This window comes from Phoenix dactylifera, chromosome 8 (genome assembly GCF_009389715.1).
Source record: "Phoenix dactylifera cultivar Barhee BC4 chromosome 8, palm_55x_up_171113_PBpolish2nd_filt_p, whole genome shotgun sequence".
NCBI lineage: Eukaryota > Viridiplantae > Streptophyta > Magnoliopsida > Arecales > Arecaceae > Phoenix > Phoenix dactylifera.
The window spans coordinates 29,832,017-29,849,396 of NC_052399.1; the positions used below are offsets into that span (position 1 = coordinate 29,832,017).

At 35.7% G+C, this 17,380-nt stretch overlaps 2 protein-coding genes and 1 long non-coding RNA gene across 6 annotated transcripts; 1 reads left to right on the plus strand and 2 right to left on the minus strand.

Annotated features, from left to right (window-relative positions):
* Positions 1-202: 202 nt before the first annotated feature.
* Positions 203-1,877, minus strand: LOC103704970 (two-component response regulator ORR24-like). Its single transcript, XM_026803762.2, has 3 exons — positions 1,493-1,877; positions 1,304-1,383; positions 203-778 (listed from the first exon to the last, which is right to left on the minus strand). Exons 1-3 carry the CDS (start codon positions 1,875-1,877, stop codon positions 203-205), a joined length of 1,041 nt encoding a protein of 346 aa, XP_026659563.2.
* A 7,423-nt stretch (positions 1,878-9,300) lies between these two features.
* On the plus strand, positions 9,301-16,326 carry LOC103704914. 4 transcript variants are annotated; one of them, XM_008788422.3, is made up of 9 exons: positions 9,301-9,367; positions 9,441-9,539; positions 9,657-9,717; positions 9,793-9,847; positions 12,736-12,831; positions 15,258-15,311; positions 15,397-15,462; positions 15,829-15,907; positions 15,994-16,326. In XM_008788422.3, the coding sequence occupies exons 1-9, from the start codon at positions 9,311-9,313 to the stop codon at positions 16,069-16,071; spliced, it is 645 nt and encodes a 214-aa protein (XP_008786644.2). In that variant the 5' UTR covers positions 9,301-9,310; the 3' UTR covers positions 16,072-16,326. The 4 variants fall into 4 exon arrangements, with proteins under 4 accessions (XP_008786644.2, XP_026659583.2, XP_026659582.2 ...); XM_026803782.2 differs by having other exon boundaries at positions 9,657-9,708; XM_026803781.2 differs by having other exon boundaries at positions 9,663-9,717.
* On the minus strand, positions 13,160-15,251 carry LOC120111685. Its single transcript, XR_005513147.1, has 2 exons — positions 14,309-15,251; positions 13,160-14,075 (listed from the first exon to the last, which is right to left on the minus strand). It is a non-coding gene; the product is annotated as an uncharacterized LOC120111685 (long non-coding RNA).
* Positions 16,327-17,380: the final 1,054 nt, after the last annotated feature.

A 17,380-nucleotide genomic window follows, 5' to 3' on the forward strand; every position in this document is an offset into this window, starting at 1 on the left:
ACATATTCTGCAAAAAGTTTCTAGACACATAGCATATATAAAGCCTTTGATGCTAATTTCCCACCATGATAATTGATCAACTCTTATTAACTTTATTACTGACACAACAACCATAGTTCTGTCATGAACTTATTAGACAATTAGGAAGATGCTAACCGCCGGTAAACTAAGGACACAGAGTTAACCAAGCTGATATCACCAGTCAATCTTCCTTGAGTAACTCCTCGATAAATTTTTCAATGTCACCATCTTCTATGGGCATTGAAGAACTAGCAGCTTCATGAACACCAGGATTTTCTTGCCCCATATTGGTGGGGAGAGGCTGGATGGAGTCCATTAGCAGTCCAGAAGGAGCTAATCCATCAGCAGCATGATAACCTGGTGTGGAAGTTCCTGGTGCTTGAAAATTATTATTGAAGGCAGCAAACTCTGTCATTGAAACAGTGTTTTCCTCCCTTATGTTTTGAGCTGGATTGGAGCTAAAAGTTTGAGCATTCATCCCAGCACCTGTGGCTCCAAATGCAGTATTTGGGAAGCAATTGGTATTGTAGTGTTGCTGGGCACAACCTCCTACCTGCTGTGGTTGAACACTCCCAGAAAACGAGCCAAAGACGGCATTTCCAGCCCCTGGCACATTGACCCCTGTAGGATAAGTAGCAGCTTGAGGCACCAGCATATATCCTGCTTGGTATGAAGGATTTATTGTGCAATGGAACTGATTCCAGTAAACACAGGCCTCCTGTCTTTCTTTTTCCTGTCGTAACCGAATGCGATATTTCTGCATTAAAAAAATGCATCAAAGAGTTCTATTACTGATCATATATTTGGCAAGTACAGAAGTAATGGACTATTGTGAGACATTTTGTAATATGCTACACTTTTTTTTTCAATTATTTGCATGATAGATACAACATATTACTTAATAGTTAAGGCCATACATTTAGAAGTTGGGAATAATTTAGAATTACGAGAGCTAAATAAATTAAAAAAAAGTAAGAAATATCAAATAAGCCAGTGCATGAGAGAAGACGAGATAAACAACCAACTTGCATCCAAACACCAGCTGCATGCATGTTAAAAGGTGCAATCGCCACGTGGCATGCAAAAAGCTAGCATCATGATGATGCCGCTAAGAAGGTCGTTGACTTTGAAGATGGGAATCCTTTCAGCTAAAATTTTGAAAGATGGTAAGCTATGGATATCAATATGTGGAAACGAGTCAAAGAGAAACATTGACCCAAGATTTGCTTTCAATACATCTGTTTTCCTCGGAGAAGAGAATAAGAGAAAGCAGACACCAGACCTGCAAATGGCTGCCTACGTGGTGCCTGTCGATGCCCTCAACATTCATAAGCTCGGCTATCTTACTTGGGATAGCTTGTTCTGCATGGAAAAAAAGAAGGAAAGATAATATTTGGATGAATTTTAGTCCAAAACATATTCAATGAAAGTGCACTGCATCATTTAAAGCATGCATAACGGATAAAGAAACCTATTCCTAGATATGCAATGGCTCCTTCGAATTTTCTATTCAGCTCGGGGGTCCAAATGACACGAGGCTTCTTTGGTGTTGCTGGATCATCTTCTTGTTCCAGGACTTGCTTCATTTTAGCCTTGTAAGAACCATGATCATCAATTGTAATAACCTTGCATGCAGCTCGATCATCAGGAGCTCTAGAATCAGAAACTAGGGGAGCCTTTCCTTTTTCACTCTCGCGACGCAACCTTTTAATTTCCTTCTCATCAGAGAATTTTTTCCAGATTACATGAATCCACAAGTTTCTAACTAGATCGATGCTCATCGGCTTGGGAAGAAAATAGCATGCTCCTTCTCGGATCCCTTTCATCATTACTTCCATTGTTGCATCGATCGACATCACTGTGTACAAGAGAGATAATGTCAAACAAAAACAATTTTAAGATAGGAACGAAATTTAATGGTCAAGGTAGCATTGTGCATACAAATGACAGGAATTCCCAATTTTTTCTTGACAATCTTTAGAAGTTCATAACCATTCATATCTGGCATTTCGAGATCGGTCAGAAGAAGATCGAATTTGTCTGGTTGGTCTAGAAGAATTGATAGCGCTGAGATGGGGCTATTGCATGCAGTCACTGCAAGGGATAATTACAAAGAATATAAGATTCAAGACAATAGTTTATTAGCAGTCAAAGTAATTAGAAAGCTCCAAATTAATGCAATATGATAAATGAGTCTTTATGCAGTTAACTCCATGTGCATGAACCTCTTAATCATCAATTTTAAAATAATCTGAATTTATTTCAGTCATTATAGAATCCAATGAACCAAATAAGTAAAATTATTCTCAGAAAAATCAGACTTTCTTGACAACTATTATAGTTAATCTTAAATAAAATCTAATACACAGCGAATCTGAATATTACTTGGATATTACAAAATAAAAAAGCTCTTTCTAAATTCGAGCTCACAAAGTTCAATAATATGATATCTTCTAATAGAAGGAAACACTAAATGGTGCAAAACCATTAGTTTCTTTCTAAAGAACTGGTTTCTTTGTTAACTTCAGACGAGTCTTACAAACCTCTTATAGAAAAAAAATGAGTCTTTTATGAATGCTTGTGTCAATCTAAAAAGAAGAGACTCATGTATAATCTCCACGCATACCTTTATAATGGCATGATAAAAACATCATTTCAAGCAAGCCAAGGAATGTATCATCATCATCTACAAGCATAAGATGGAGACCACTTGGAAAAATACTTTTGATCATGTCTTCATCCATGGTGTTGGAAAGAAGAACAAGGAGAAGAAGAGAAGAGACTTATATTTGAGAAGAGATGTTTCCTGAGTGTGGCTATTTATAGAATACCCGGAAGAAAAGTAGTAGAATCAGAACAGTTTTTGTATCCTTTCTTTTATTTTCGGTATGCACTTATCCTTTAAGGGACTAGCTAATAGACCTTTGCCTTTTTTTAATTTACTAGAATGGTCTCATAAGGTTCAATAATGTATTCATATGTTACATTTTTTATATTATTTAATAATTGAATAATTTCTGTCCATTTCACCTATGATATTATGTCTGTTCTTCTAATGCAATCACCATAGGTCTTAAGCAAAATTAGTAATTAATTAATATGGAATTCTAAAATATGATTTAAATACATCTATATGTAATTTATCATTAAAATTTTAAATCAAAATAATATAAAATAAACAAAGATGAATATCAAAAATTTATTTTTGTCGGAGACCTTTTATCAATTAATAGAAGTTTTGAAGTCATTAGATACTTTATCAAACCGTAAAAGGTCAAAATGTCGGAAGTCCAAAATTTGTGGAACTTTTATATATATTTGTGTTGACCTAACATCTCTGCACGTGCTATTTTTAGTTCTTCATTTTAAAAATTTAATTAAAAAACAAAAATACAACATTGTCTATCTTATTTTGATTTTTTATAAATGGACTATATTTCATATGTATTATTTAGTTTAGATAAAGTTCAATAAGGTTTAAAATTCAAATATAGCAAGTTAAGATAATTTGAGCAAATTAAACTAAAATATATGAAAAGTGACTTCAATAGGATAAATTGATAGATAAATTTTAATCAAATTTAACAGAGGATGTATTGTCTAGAAAAGAGCATTTCAAAGCTTAGGCAAGCAAAACATGCTTCCATAAACTTAAATCTTAATTTTCAATGTAAGATATTGGATAATATAGTGAGCAAAATATAATATCCAAAAGCGGCATAAGTTGATAGAATTATATTATTTTTAATATTTTCATGAAAGTAAGAATTAACATATAATTCCATGTTTTTTACTATTATATATTAGTAATATTTTCATATTCGAGTTGCAGTTAATGATTTTGCCTTGACATTACACTTACTTACTTGTGACAAGTAATTGTAAACTAAAATAAAAATTACTAATATATTTATAGCATTTTATTATTTTATTTTGATCCAAAGCCCTTTTTTGTAATTTTGCCAAATAAAAAATAAGCTATGTAGTTTCAAATACAAAAAATGGTAACAAAATCTATTTTTTGCCATGAAATCTATAGGAAGACAAAATTTGTATAGGGTGCATTAAAAGGAATAACTTAGTGGGTAAGATATTCTAATTTATTCTTCCAACTGGATTCCATCATTTAATCCAAAATAAATGTTGAAGTATTGCTTGCACCTAGTTTAGGCTTGTGGTTTACATTTTCTATAGTCTGGTTTCAAAATGTTGGCCAAAGCAAAATAAAATATTATCTTGAAGGTGCTACCATATCAAGCTGGTAAATTGCTTTGCAGTAAGACTAGGTGACCTGAGATTGAGTCATGCCTTCACTAAGGTTTGGATGTTAGGATATTTGAGGAGTGTTTATTCTATTATGTAGCTTATTGCGTACAAGTCGTTCTATCAAAAAAAAAAAAAACAAACTCAAAAGGTAATATTATAGCAATATTACGAAATGTAAATAAGGATAATTTTGAGATACTAAGTAGAACTTTTGACCATTTAGAAAAACTCAAACTCAAAATCTACAACTTTTCCTCTTTTTTAAAAAAATTTGTATATGTTTTAGTTGATTTAGGCTCTGTTGGTTAGGCTTGGCCTAATTTCATTGGATCCAAATTCAATTAGTAATTTCATGTACATTAAATTTAAGTTAGATTATTTGAGTCTACCACATGAAAAAGAGACACCAAGAGTATTTTCTTGAAGACAATTTTCTTTCCAAAATAAAACTTTGTTAAAGATTTATTCTTATAAATATATGCAAACCGTAAGGTCTATTAAAACTTTCCAAGTTGACATAAGAAGACATTGGCTATTTACAAGTAATTGATGTTAATAATATGTGAATGTGTGTGTGTACACACACACACATTGATATGTATAATCAACAGGGAAGTTCTAGGATAAGAAATTACTAGAGTTCACAAAAATAAATAAATTCATTAGTGAAACCATGCCAAACTTTAAATTGTATGCCCCATGAACTCTAAAATTGGCCAAACTGGTAAAGTCTGGTATTTTTTCACTATGAGACCTAAGCTCATATCCTGCCTTTAATAGGGTCTGGAAGATTAGAGTTATTTGGGAGAGAGCTACTGGTTATTGTATAGACTATTTGCATAGATAAATCATTTTTATCTTTTTATTATGTCCAACTTTGATTTGACAAAATTTGTTTTAATACCATATATTAAATATATTAACAATAGGATATGGTTTACATAAAACACCAATTACTTCAATTTTATATAAAATATATTTTTATATGCCATACTAACTTACTCTTTGTATAACTTATAAAATATTTATATTTTATGTATTTGTGTTTACTATTTTGAATACAAAATATTTCCTTTTCTTATTAGACACGTTACGCACCACACATTTTTTTGTTTTAATTTCTCACACTAATATACTTTTGCATCCTTATAGTGTACTTTGGCATCATTTTGTGAGAGCTATTTTTTAAATGAATCTCTTGCTTCCCATATTTTCTTAGGCAAAAAAGAAAAAAATATTTTGAAGTATATGCCCTAACTTACTCTTAGTATAACTTATGAAATATATATATCTTAGTTATTAGTGTTTAATATTTTGTATACAATTTTTTTTTTCTTATTAGACATGCTACACACTAAATGCTACTTCGCTAAATGGTCATGTGATAATTTTGGACAAGACCACCCATGTTGTTGAACACTCTTCCCAAATGGTCATGTAACTTTATTGCTAGCCCTTGGCTTTTAGATCCACATATTGGTTATATTGCCTGCTGCTGCTCTAGGAGTTCATTCTATTTGATATGGCCTTGTTCTATTACTTGTGTGTAGTCCTCAAACATGGGCCATATTAAATATATGATGGATAGCACCTTAAGGCACATGTACTAGACTCGAACTTGAGTTGCCCATCCATGTTGCTTGATTCCATACCCATATGGTCTTCTTGATAGAAAGGATTTACCATGGAGTTGAATTGATTTTAGAAAAGATAGGGTGAGTGTATGAATTAAATCATCTATTCCTAGACTATTAACATCTTCTATGGATTTTCTTTCAAGGTTGAGACTCCAATTGATGTGATTCTTCTTTGACCTTGGAGAATTAGCTTGCATCTTGCATTTTGACTCACTTTTTTTTTCCCATCACCAATTTCAACATCATTGCCTATAACTAGATTATCTAAAGTTGTAGAATTCACAACCTATGGAGCCTTTCCTTTTTCTACTCTCTCTACCTGATATTTTCATTCCAATTTCCTTAGAACTTTTTTTTTCTTCCAAACTGCATATCTGCACAAGTTTTTAACAAAATCTTTACTGGTTTCTCAAAGTAGCAAGCTCCTTCTTGGATCACTTTTATCATTACTTCCTTCCTTATATCGACCGACATCACTATGTCCGATAGAGATATGTTGAATAAAAGAATTATAAATTGAAACAAAAAAAAATCAAATTTTAGAATAGTATAGTAAGTATCGATGATGGGATTTCCCATTTCATTTTCAACAATATTAACAACTTCAAAGCCTTTAATTTCTTTCACATGAAAATCAAATTCATATGCTCGCACACTAAGAATTGATAATGCAGTGATCATGCTATCAAATCTAACGACTGAAAGCAATAATTACAAAAATGTAATCATTTTAGATGATTGTTTTTGAGGAACGGCAACAACATCAATAGGATGGTGGTGATGATATTAAAAGTCAACGTAAGATCTTCAATTTATCCAATAAAAAAGTGTTTCAATGACTAAAAGTCAACATCCAACATCACAAACAAGTCCTTTTAGTCGACTCACATGGATAAACCTTTTAATTGCATATGTAACACAACATGCAATAGTATTTTTAAGATTGACTACAATTTTAAATTATTGTAAGTTATTCTAACAAATTTTGCAGCCAATCAAGCTAAATAAATATTTTTCTAGAGAGAGACAAATAAATATAATTGTCCCCAAAAATCTAAATTTCATGATAATTATATCAATTAATATTAAACATATATTGAAGTAATAAGTAGAATAACTACTTTGATATTCAGAGAAAAAAGGGAAAATAGAAAATCTTTGATCCTGAATTGAGTTTAGAAATCCTGGTAATATTATATCTCCTGATAGAAGAAGAAATATTAAACAATTAAAAACCATAATTTTCTAAACGGCCTCATCTCTTGTTAGTTTTAGATGAGTCCTAGCAACCACTCATATAATAAGAAACTGAAGATGATATGTACATAAAATGTAAAGATACTATTTGAATACTCTACGGTAACATGATTTTTCAAAATAGCAAATGAAAAGTATGTTCAATATTCAAGCTTACCTTTATAATGACATGATCGAAACATCATTTCTATTATCTCAAGGAATTTGCAATCACGATCGGCAACCAATACATGGAGACCATTTGGGAAAACACTTCTAATCATGCCTTCATCCATTGCTGCAAAGAAGAATAATTAGAAGAAGAAGGAGAACGGAGATGGAATTCCTCTTTTAGAAAAAGATATTTCACGAGATGTGCCTATTTACATGATCATAAAATGCAAATATGGTAAGAATCAGTATTTTTTTATTTTTTCATTAATTATGCACATTTTCCTTTTAAGGTCTTAGAAGGTTGACCTTATCTTTTTTAAAAAAAATTACTAGAATGACCTTATAAGGTTTAATAATATTCTTCTATGTTACATTGATTTTGTATCATGTTATAACTAAATAATTTCTATCCTTTCACCTATAGATATTATAGCACTTCTTGATTTAGCTAGTACAATCTTGCCCAGACATAGTAATTCACATGGAACTTCATATAGTTAAGTGCTTTTTTGTAATTTCACCAAATTTAGATTTTTTTTATTTATTTTCATGAGAGCATCAAAAGGAAAATTATAGAACATAACATATATAGATCTGAAATCCCCACTAGATTTCAGCTTATAATTTGAAATAAATGTTGAAGTATCTTTGCACCTAGTTTTAGGTTGCAGTATAGGATTCCTATGGTCGATTTTTAGAGAGTTGCTAGGGGCTCCTAATATGTGAACATGAACATTTCACTTGCCATGTGGCAGAATGGGACTGGTGCAATGGCTATGATGGCTATGATTTGTTGGCATACTTAGGGGTTGGTGGACTCATGGAGAGTTCGATTATAGCTCAGGATGAAAATTGGCAGCATGCTTAATATATGCAAGTTGGATAAGAAGTGGTGTTTTCAGTGGTGGATGGTGAGTAATGTATAAGAACTTACTTTTGGGAGGAGAACAACAATGGAAAATGTTGCTAGAATTTGGACCCGGGGGCGACCAGCGGCTGAGAAGGAGGTGCTCCGGCGTGAGATGGCGGGTGGCGATCCGTCGGCGAGCGACGTCCTCCAGATGACTTGCAAAAGGCCGGTGGCTGGGGCTTCCGGCGCCGGCCCTCCGATGCTTAAGTCAGAGGGGGCAAATGTGTGGAGGGGGAGAAAATATATCCCAGAGTTTCAGAGTCCAGCCCTCTCTAAGAGGGATGGGTTTTCCTTTTATAGAGGGGTACATGTGTACCTGTGATGTGACGGAGCGAACGGGTTACCGTCATGATTGAGCATGATCGCATGAATTAATGCACGATCGTGTGAATTAATGCATTGCCGTGGGAGATCAGGCCGGAGCCAGTGAGTCGTCGTGGCTGATCGGACGTAGCTGAGTGGATCAACTGTTTGTCGTGGAGGGCTTGAGATCCGTAGACAGCGTGCGCATTGATTGTTGAGTGAGCCGGAGATCAACGGAGGTCGTGCGCATTAACTGTTGACAGCGGTAGCAGGGCATGGTTCTCGGTCGAGCTGCAGAAGGATGTGACCACAGCAGGTGGATAGTGAGGTCGGGCTTCCGAGGTCAAGAATGCTGAGGTCGGGTGCCCGAGTCGGGCGTCTCGGAGTCGGGCACCTGGCCGGGTGCCAGGTCGAGAGCCCTAAAGTCGGGCTTCTGGTTGGGCGTCTTGAAGTCGGACGCTTCCAGTCCGGGTGCCCGGATCGGGCGCCTCCAGGTCGGGCGTCTCCAATAACGTGCTGGCGATGTGCTCATGTATTTTGGAGCGATTTATTTTCCCCCAACAGAAAATAGTTGTATTAAGGACTCAAAATACTAAATCTCCACCTACACAAGTAAATTGTTGATAAAACTTATAAATAATATTTTCCTTTGATAATCGAACGGCTAAGTTCTTATCCTTCTCATCGGACAGTCAGGATTACAAGAAGCCATCTATATATAAAGTTTCCATGTGCGTTTTCTATCTTCTTATCATCGGTCCAAATGTCGTCGGCACAGCTGCGGCTCTCCGACCACTGCATCCCGTCACCGCCAGTCCACGTGACAACCCTTGCCCTAACTTTCTCCTCTTAATCTCTTCGTCTCTTCTAACTCTAACCAGCCCATCCTCCAGCGCCGCGGTAGGTACTCTCCATGGAGTTGCTGTAGGGTTCCGATCGCCGCCCGGAAGCTCCCAGCGCCCCGTGTCCGCTCCGATGGCGGCCACGACGAGGTGAGACCTTCTTTTCTGCTCCCTTATCCGAATGCCGGAATTGAGATCAGGTCACCTCCAATTGATTATTTTTTTACCCTAATTGGGGGCAACGATAACCAGGCGGTACTTTCCTAGGTGCAGGCTGCCCATGTCGGGGATCGGAAGGAGTTATCTGCTGCTTCAGTCGGTAATGATGGTATATCTGCATGTCACATTTTTACGAGTTTCTTGAAGTTGTATTTAGATTCTTTTTTTTTTTTTTTTTTTTAAGGTCCGGGGAGAAGCAATGGGAGCAAACCGCCAACGAAAGGTTTTTCATCCAATGAGTACTTACTACTTGCTGTTTACACTTCTCCAATCATCAACATTTGATGTATCTTAGATGTTTTATTGTTTGTTTGAACTTGGTGCGTTGTATCTTGTTCTTTTGATTCATATGGAGATGTACTGAATTTGAACTCTTTGCAGAGTACATGAATCGGACCGTACTGTACAGAGTTGAATTTCATGTTCCCATGTTTTAATGTGGTTCGAATTATTTATTGATTTTAGTTTGCTTGTATAGGTCATTCTTTGTTGGAACACAGAAATTGAAAACGGAAAGTAGGACAGTGAAAGAGGAAACAAGAAAAAGAAATATGGAAATGCATGGATCTATCTATGTATTGTCTTTATAATATTTTATCTGAAAACTTCCTTTGCTATTACTTGTATTTATGGTACGAAATAAGTATATAACATGTCCTTTAACATTCCACCCACAGGCCAGAGCTCTGATGTCAAACACGCCTTACGTTGGTTATCTATAATTTATTCTTAAACTATAGGAGAAGACTTTACATTGCCTGTCCTGAAAAGGATTTTAGGGATGAAAATTAGGTTCCTTACATATTTACCTTTGTCTAAAACGAAGAAGTGAAGAACCTTTTGAAAGGGATGCAAAAATGTGAGGTGCTTGGACTAGAGGAACCTATCAAAATATTGATTCTGTGGGTGGATTGGTTTGGTTGGTCATTTAGTCAATAAGATTGTGAAAGCGAAAAGTATAACAAATGATTAGAGAAATGCCTTATGTAACCAATTATTAGGAAAATGATGACATCCGGCATTTGTATTATTGTGGACATAAACATCAATGACAAACCTAATGGTTGATGGAACCAAGATCAAAAAATTTGAAAGCAATTTGTGGTGACCATTTTTCATTAAATAATCAAGCATGGCGGCTATCTTCTTGCTTAGGCCATTGAAGCTAAGTGTTAGAAGAGGAATATTTTGGGCCCTATATTTATCTACTTGCTGAAACCATATGATAAAATACCACAAGGTTTAGGTTTTGTGGCCATTAGGTAGGCATTGTGAAAGTGTTAGAACTAGATATGGTGATGGAGCTAAATTTCTTATCGTAGTCATAAGTTCATGAAAATGCCAATGTTGGACTCGAATGCTAAACCCTATTAGTTGTCTCTGTTGAAGGAACCTTGGTGGTATATAATTTAAAGATATTCTGGTGTTTATGCATTTGTAGAGGCTAAACTATTTCTGTATAGATTGAGAATTGGTTTATGATTATCACTTATGCTTCAGTTTTTCTTCCTTTTCATCATGTTAAAAAATAATATTCAACTTTATCTCTCCTTTTATCATAATAGATATTTAATAACTGTAAGGAAACGACCTAGGGCCAACTGGTAAGAGAGGATAGAGATAAAACTTATTTGGGATCAATCATGCAGGAAAGCATTGAAATGTTAAGGCTTTAAAGAGATTGTTGAAATCATTAAGAAATGTTAGTTTAAAAGAAATTGGGGTATAGCGAGACCACAATCATAATTGATGACGAAGAGGAAATCACTTTATCACTTGATCATCTTCACCTTGTTGGGTCTTTTATGTGGAAGAAAGGAGGGATATAATGGTGCTGCAAGGTTTAGTGAGATAAGTTGCTGCCCTTGGTTTTTGAAGAAATATTGAAATGACAATGTTAAGCTTGGTGTGCTATACGGGTTGGAATGTTTGATGGAAAAATGGTTCATGCTAATAAGATTTGTGAAGACAGATATTGGGTCTTGCTAAGCTGGGTCCCAAAAGTCAGTGGAACTAATATGGAAAGTTGGAAATTGGAATGTAATTCTGACCATAAATGATAAATTAAGAGGACCCACTTAATTCATCCTCACAATATTAAATCTATTAGCAAAAATGGGAGAGAAGATGAAGAGGCACCAATTATAATTAGAACAAGGGGCTGACATGTTGCCATTGGGATATTTCATGATCGCCATATGCCTGACAATGTTTCAGGGGTTAGGATGCTAGGTGGTAAAGAGGGTTCAAGCACATAGGATAGATTTTCAGAAGATGAATATGTTTAGGTGAACATGGGGCAAAATAATGAAGGATTGGTTTAGAAATGAATTATTAGGAAGGGTATTGTTGACAATTATGTGATGGAGAGCTAGCTATTATGCTATAAGGATATGCCAACAAGGAGAAACGTTACAATCAAGAAGAATGAAGAAGGACAAGGGCAATAATTAAGATAACATGAATGGGATATGTAAGAAAGGATATGGAAATGCTTGCATTGTTAGAGGAGCCAGTTTTTAATAGAAATGGGTGTTGTAGAATGATTCACTGTGTCAAACCAAACCTTGGGTCGAGACTTGTTTGTTATAGTCAGAAATAAATTATGAATGTAACCAATAAATGTAACCTCTTTTGGTTTGGATTCCTTTATAGTTGCTTGGTCATTGCTTCTTGTCCAACAACAGGTCCTCCAAGATAATAATGTTTTATCAACATCTTCTTTGCTTCTATCTGAGTCTTCTCACCCTCTTTCCAACCTGTCAATATTTATCCAGACCTCCTCTGCAGTAGGGCATCTCACCACAAGAAGAAGCACTGAGTTAGAGGGAAAATATAACTCTATGTACATGAATAGATCTTTCCCAGCTTGAAAATGCTAAATTTCCTGCAAAATTCATTCTTATTTTTTTGTTTCATTTATGTAAAATTTGCAACAGTTTTGTTTGCCCCTTTTGAACTATATTTTATTCATTTTATTTTGGAATTGTTCGTTGAACCAAATACGTTTGAACATCTTATTATTTTGGTATTAATTTTAAACAGCTTCATTCCTTATCATTTTGCAGACTTTAAACATAAATTGTTTGTTTTGTTTGGGATTGAATACATTACCCAAATTTCCCAGGTTGATGCAGAGATTGAAGAGATATGGAGTTGCAGGGATATTGTCGTATGGACTACTTAATACCATATATTATCTGACAACATTCCTCTTGGTTTGGTGAGTTGAAATGGGTTTCCACAGATTGACATAAATTATAAATTTCTCTTGATCACTGTAATTACAAAAGTTAGGACATGCATTAAAAACTTCATTTAGTTACTATAATAGTAGATGTGAGGACAAATCTTGATATCAACCTATGGTTATGATGTAAGCAGCCATCTCATTGTTTAATGGCATGCTTATGGATGAATGATTGGTTAGAATCATTTTGCATAGGAATATTTAGGATAGGGGTTGACATACCTTCTTGTAGGATTTTCCATGTCATAGAAGATAAAAATCAGACACTTAAAGCATTAAAAGAACATTTTTGCCCATGCCCTCCATTTAGCAGCTATAAAGATATGGTTTAAGTAGTAAGTACCCTGTCTGAAGTAAGCCTTGTTTTTGTGTGTTGGATCACAATCAAATTATGTCTAGATAAGACCCAATTTCATTGTTAATTAATTCCATGGTTGTATAAAAGTATGAAACAATGCTTCCTTTGTTTCTATGTTTTCTTTTTCCTCCTTTTAGGATGCCAAATCTATGTAATGAGTCAAGACTTACCCATTTTTATTATCAATTGTTATTGCTATCATAGCAGGTTTCTCCATCATCATCATGCTATTGTTTTATTTCTTGGAAGCCACTTCTTTTCAGAAATGTAAACCAAAAGCTAAAGTAGCCCCTTGTGAGGATCTGTGTTTAACACCTTGTCTATTGCTAAATCATTTAGTTTTTCATAGTTTTGATTTAACTCCCCCGCACCCCCCACCCCCCACTCTACCAATCAAAACTGTATTCTTTTAATCAATGCTTTTCTTATGTTTGCACCGATCGGCTACTAAAGATTTAATTGGAGCCTCATTAGCATGTGATGATCAATCAAAGTTCTAACCTAAACTTCGTTATCATCTACACAGTCCTAATTATGGTGAAACTTTTTTATGTCTACCTACTTACATGGTAAATTGGGTCATAAAAAAAATGATTGTATGTAATATGCTGCATTCTCATGCACACACACACAAACACAAATGCACATGAATGAACCCATCTATTGTATTTATAATTATTCAACTAGGCCTGGTTTGATCATAGGATTGGATTTTTGGGGATAAGAGTACCATCTTCACCTAGTCTGGTCCTGGAGAGGTCCCTTCCATTGGTTGCAGATTCCTTATTCCTTGCAATCATTAATTGAACAATATTTTATGCTATTTGGTTTAGGTCTGGCATATGACAGAAAGTGATACCTATCATGGTCTGCCGTACCGGTCCGTACCGGCCGGTACGGGCCGGTACGTACCGGTCCGGCCTGGGACCGGTACCGGATCAGCGTGGAATCCGGTACCGGTAGTTTACTGTTGAAGAACCGGTACGGGACCGGTTCGGACCGATACGGGACCGGTTCGGATCGGTACGCCACCGGTACGGACCGGTACGCCACCGGTACGCCGACCGGTACCGGTACGGCGGACCTTGATACCTATAATTAAACTGATATTGCAGTTTCATCCACTGCTAGTCATGAGTTTGGCTAGGTGTGATCAACCAAAGCTCATCACAAGCCAAGAATGTCTAAGAATGGTGGGCCCAAATAATTAAGCCTCTTTTGTCCAATTCCAAGCATGAAGTTAGCTGAGTATGGCAGTCAAAGTAAGCACTAGATGCCATGGCTTTGGCGAATTATTGGTTTTCCTTTATCTCAAAATTAGCCATGAATCTGGCTAATTTGCGAATCTTAAACATGACCATTGTGCATGCCATGAAATTGCCCTAGTATGATGGGCCTCAGCAACATCCTTTCCTTCCTTTTGCCACTAGCAATATTTTTTCTAATTATGGTGGACAAAAGCTATTCATGGCATGAACTAGCTCAAAATGGTGGATCTAGACAACTTATTATTTCTTTAACCCTTCACCAGTTACAGATTTGACCAAGTATGGTGGCTGAAAGTAGCACTGGTAGCCACAAAATTGGTTGGTCAAAATAACATGCGTTTGCTTTTACCTCTGGCCATCAAACGTACAGCATTTTCTCCTTACAATTGGCATCCTCCTTTTTCCCCCATGTCAACAGGCCTGCCTACAGACAGAATGGGTACTTAAAGTGTTCCTTCAGTCTGAACAATTAAGGAGGTTCTCTATCATAGGGTTTTGTTTAGATGAAAGTTCCTTTTGCATAATATCTTTGCTAACTCTGACTGTCTTTTTCTTGCATCAGCAGAGTGGTTTCATTCATTAACTTCTATATGCATCTTTCCCCCCAAAAAATGCAATTCGTGTAGTTGGAAATTACCACCTTGTTTTTCTCTGTCTGGCAGCAACCCCCTCCATCTCTCACTCCCTGATTGCATGGGACATGTGACCATACAAATGTGATATATGTAATCTTAAGAGCATTCTGGTGGAACTGACCATATTTTTCTTTCCAGGTTTTATTTTGCCCCTGCTCCTGGAAGAATGGGCTATGTTGCAGCTGTCCAGAGGTGATTATTGAAAGAATTGTCATTTGCCGCATATTTTCTTAGTACCTGCAATCAAACACTGCTTTTCATTGTCTCTTGATTGCAGATTTCTCAAAGTAATGGCAATGGTGTGGGCTGGCAGTCAAGTCACCAAGATTGTACGTGCAGGAGGGTCAGTTTGTCTTCATAACGTTAATTTGGTTCAGTGTTTTCAAATTTATCCACCTTCACTGTAGAATTTCAAGATCCTAGATCAATTTTCCAGATGGTTTACTAAGTTGTTTGTTCACCTGTTGTACGCTAATTTATAGGCTTGGTAAAAAAAAAAAGCCCGAGTTTTCTTTAAGATAAGTACGATTTACAATAACCAGGGAATAAAATGATTATTCAGTTTGTCTTCAAAAGGATATGGTTAATGGATCAGCTGAATGCATCCTAAATGGAATGGGCCTACACCCCATATCTGTAGATATCCTGTCCAAAGAATTATTGCACTGTAGATTTAGATCATCACTTTGCTTATTGGCTCATTATGCAGGGCTCTTGCGTTAGCTCCTTTTGTTGACAGAGGGTTGTCCTGGTTCACTGTCAAGTTCAAGTTTGAATCTGAAGGAAAGGTAGAATATTATAAACTTTTAAAACCTTTGGGTTTGATCTTTATTTCTTCTGAACCATTTCTTCCCATGCTGCTCCATCTTTTCAGGCATTTGCTGCAATTGCAGGCTTGTGTTTCGGGCTGGCACTTCTCTTGTTTTTTGGGTTGACACTGCTTTGGGCATAGAGAATCCATGGATCTCTATCAGATCAAGGAACTCTTTTTTTTTTTTTTTGATAATTTGGGAATTGAAAGGAAGGGACCTTATGTAAGGTTTGATTAGAACCTATAATGATATCCAGGAAAACTGTATTACTGATTAGTTTCATAAAACCTCGCCTGTTGATAAAAATGCATCAGGTTGTTATGATACCTACAACCCAACATTTTTATATGTTATCGCGATTTGTGCATCATATGCCGAGACAAAGGGTAACCCAAGGGTGATTGTACATACAGAGCATCAGTGAGACAACTACGTTATTTGAATATGACCGACCACCTGAGCATTCTAATTGTTCTTGTAAATTAATCCTGCATGAAGCCTCTGAATTTCAAAGGTTGTTGAGCAAAGCTCCCAGCTAAGTACATGAATTGATTAGTGGTTGCTGTATATACTGTTAGTACAGTAGTTCATGGTGGCCGTGATAAATTAAATTGCTGGTTTGTTTGAGAGTCCTTCTGCCTTCTGTGTTCAGTCGTAGGAGGAGCGTGTTCAAAGAACGTTCCGTTGCTCGGATGCTTAGTGTCGGCAGAGCAACATTTGTGCATGGCATGGCATGGCCCAATTATGAAGCAGACGCCCTTTTTCACCCTTGGTTGTAGCCATGCAATTAGTTGCATTATGTTGTTGAAGATGCTGCTTGACATGGGTGATAGCATGAGATATGGGTAGAAGCTTGATGACAATGGGCTTGCCTATTGATAAGTAACCTTGTGTTATGGTCCAAATCCTTGGAATTTCAACAATCATGTCTAGTCATCTGGAGCAAGTATCTTGTCCAGGGGTGGGAGATGAGCTGGTTTAGAACAGTTCTTTAACATCATTTTCCACAACATGGAACCTGCCATATCTGGCAACATTTTATTGATATCTCTTGCTAGCATAAAGGGGTTAGATGGATTTAAACAAGGCCCAAATCCGAACTCAATAATCGAAGTCGGCTTTCTCTTATCTAGTTCGAAATGAGTATAGATCTATAATCGAAGTTCATTCACTCTATAAAAAACTTTTTGACTTTTTTTTTTATTAGCATGTTTCTTTGAAGCATTTGTTGTTTGATGTATAACCTTATAATTGTGGAGTTGTTGATGTAAGTATAGTACTTATATTTACAATGTCCTTGCTTTTGTCTTAAAATGACAATGAGTGAAACCATTGCTAAGAGCCTTTAATACAAGTTATACCAAATTTTAGTTTTTAGTTTATTTGCCACAAGTTTGATGGTCTACATCTAAATCAAATGATGATTTTAATGCAAATTGACATGCAAAT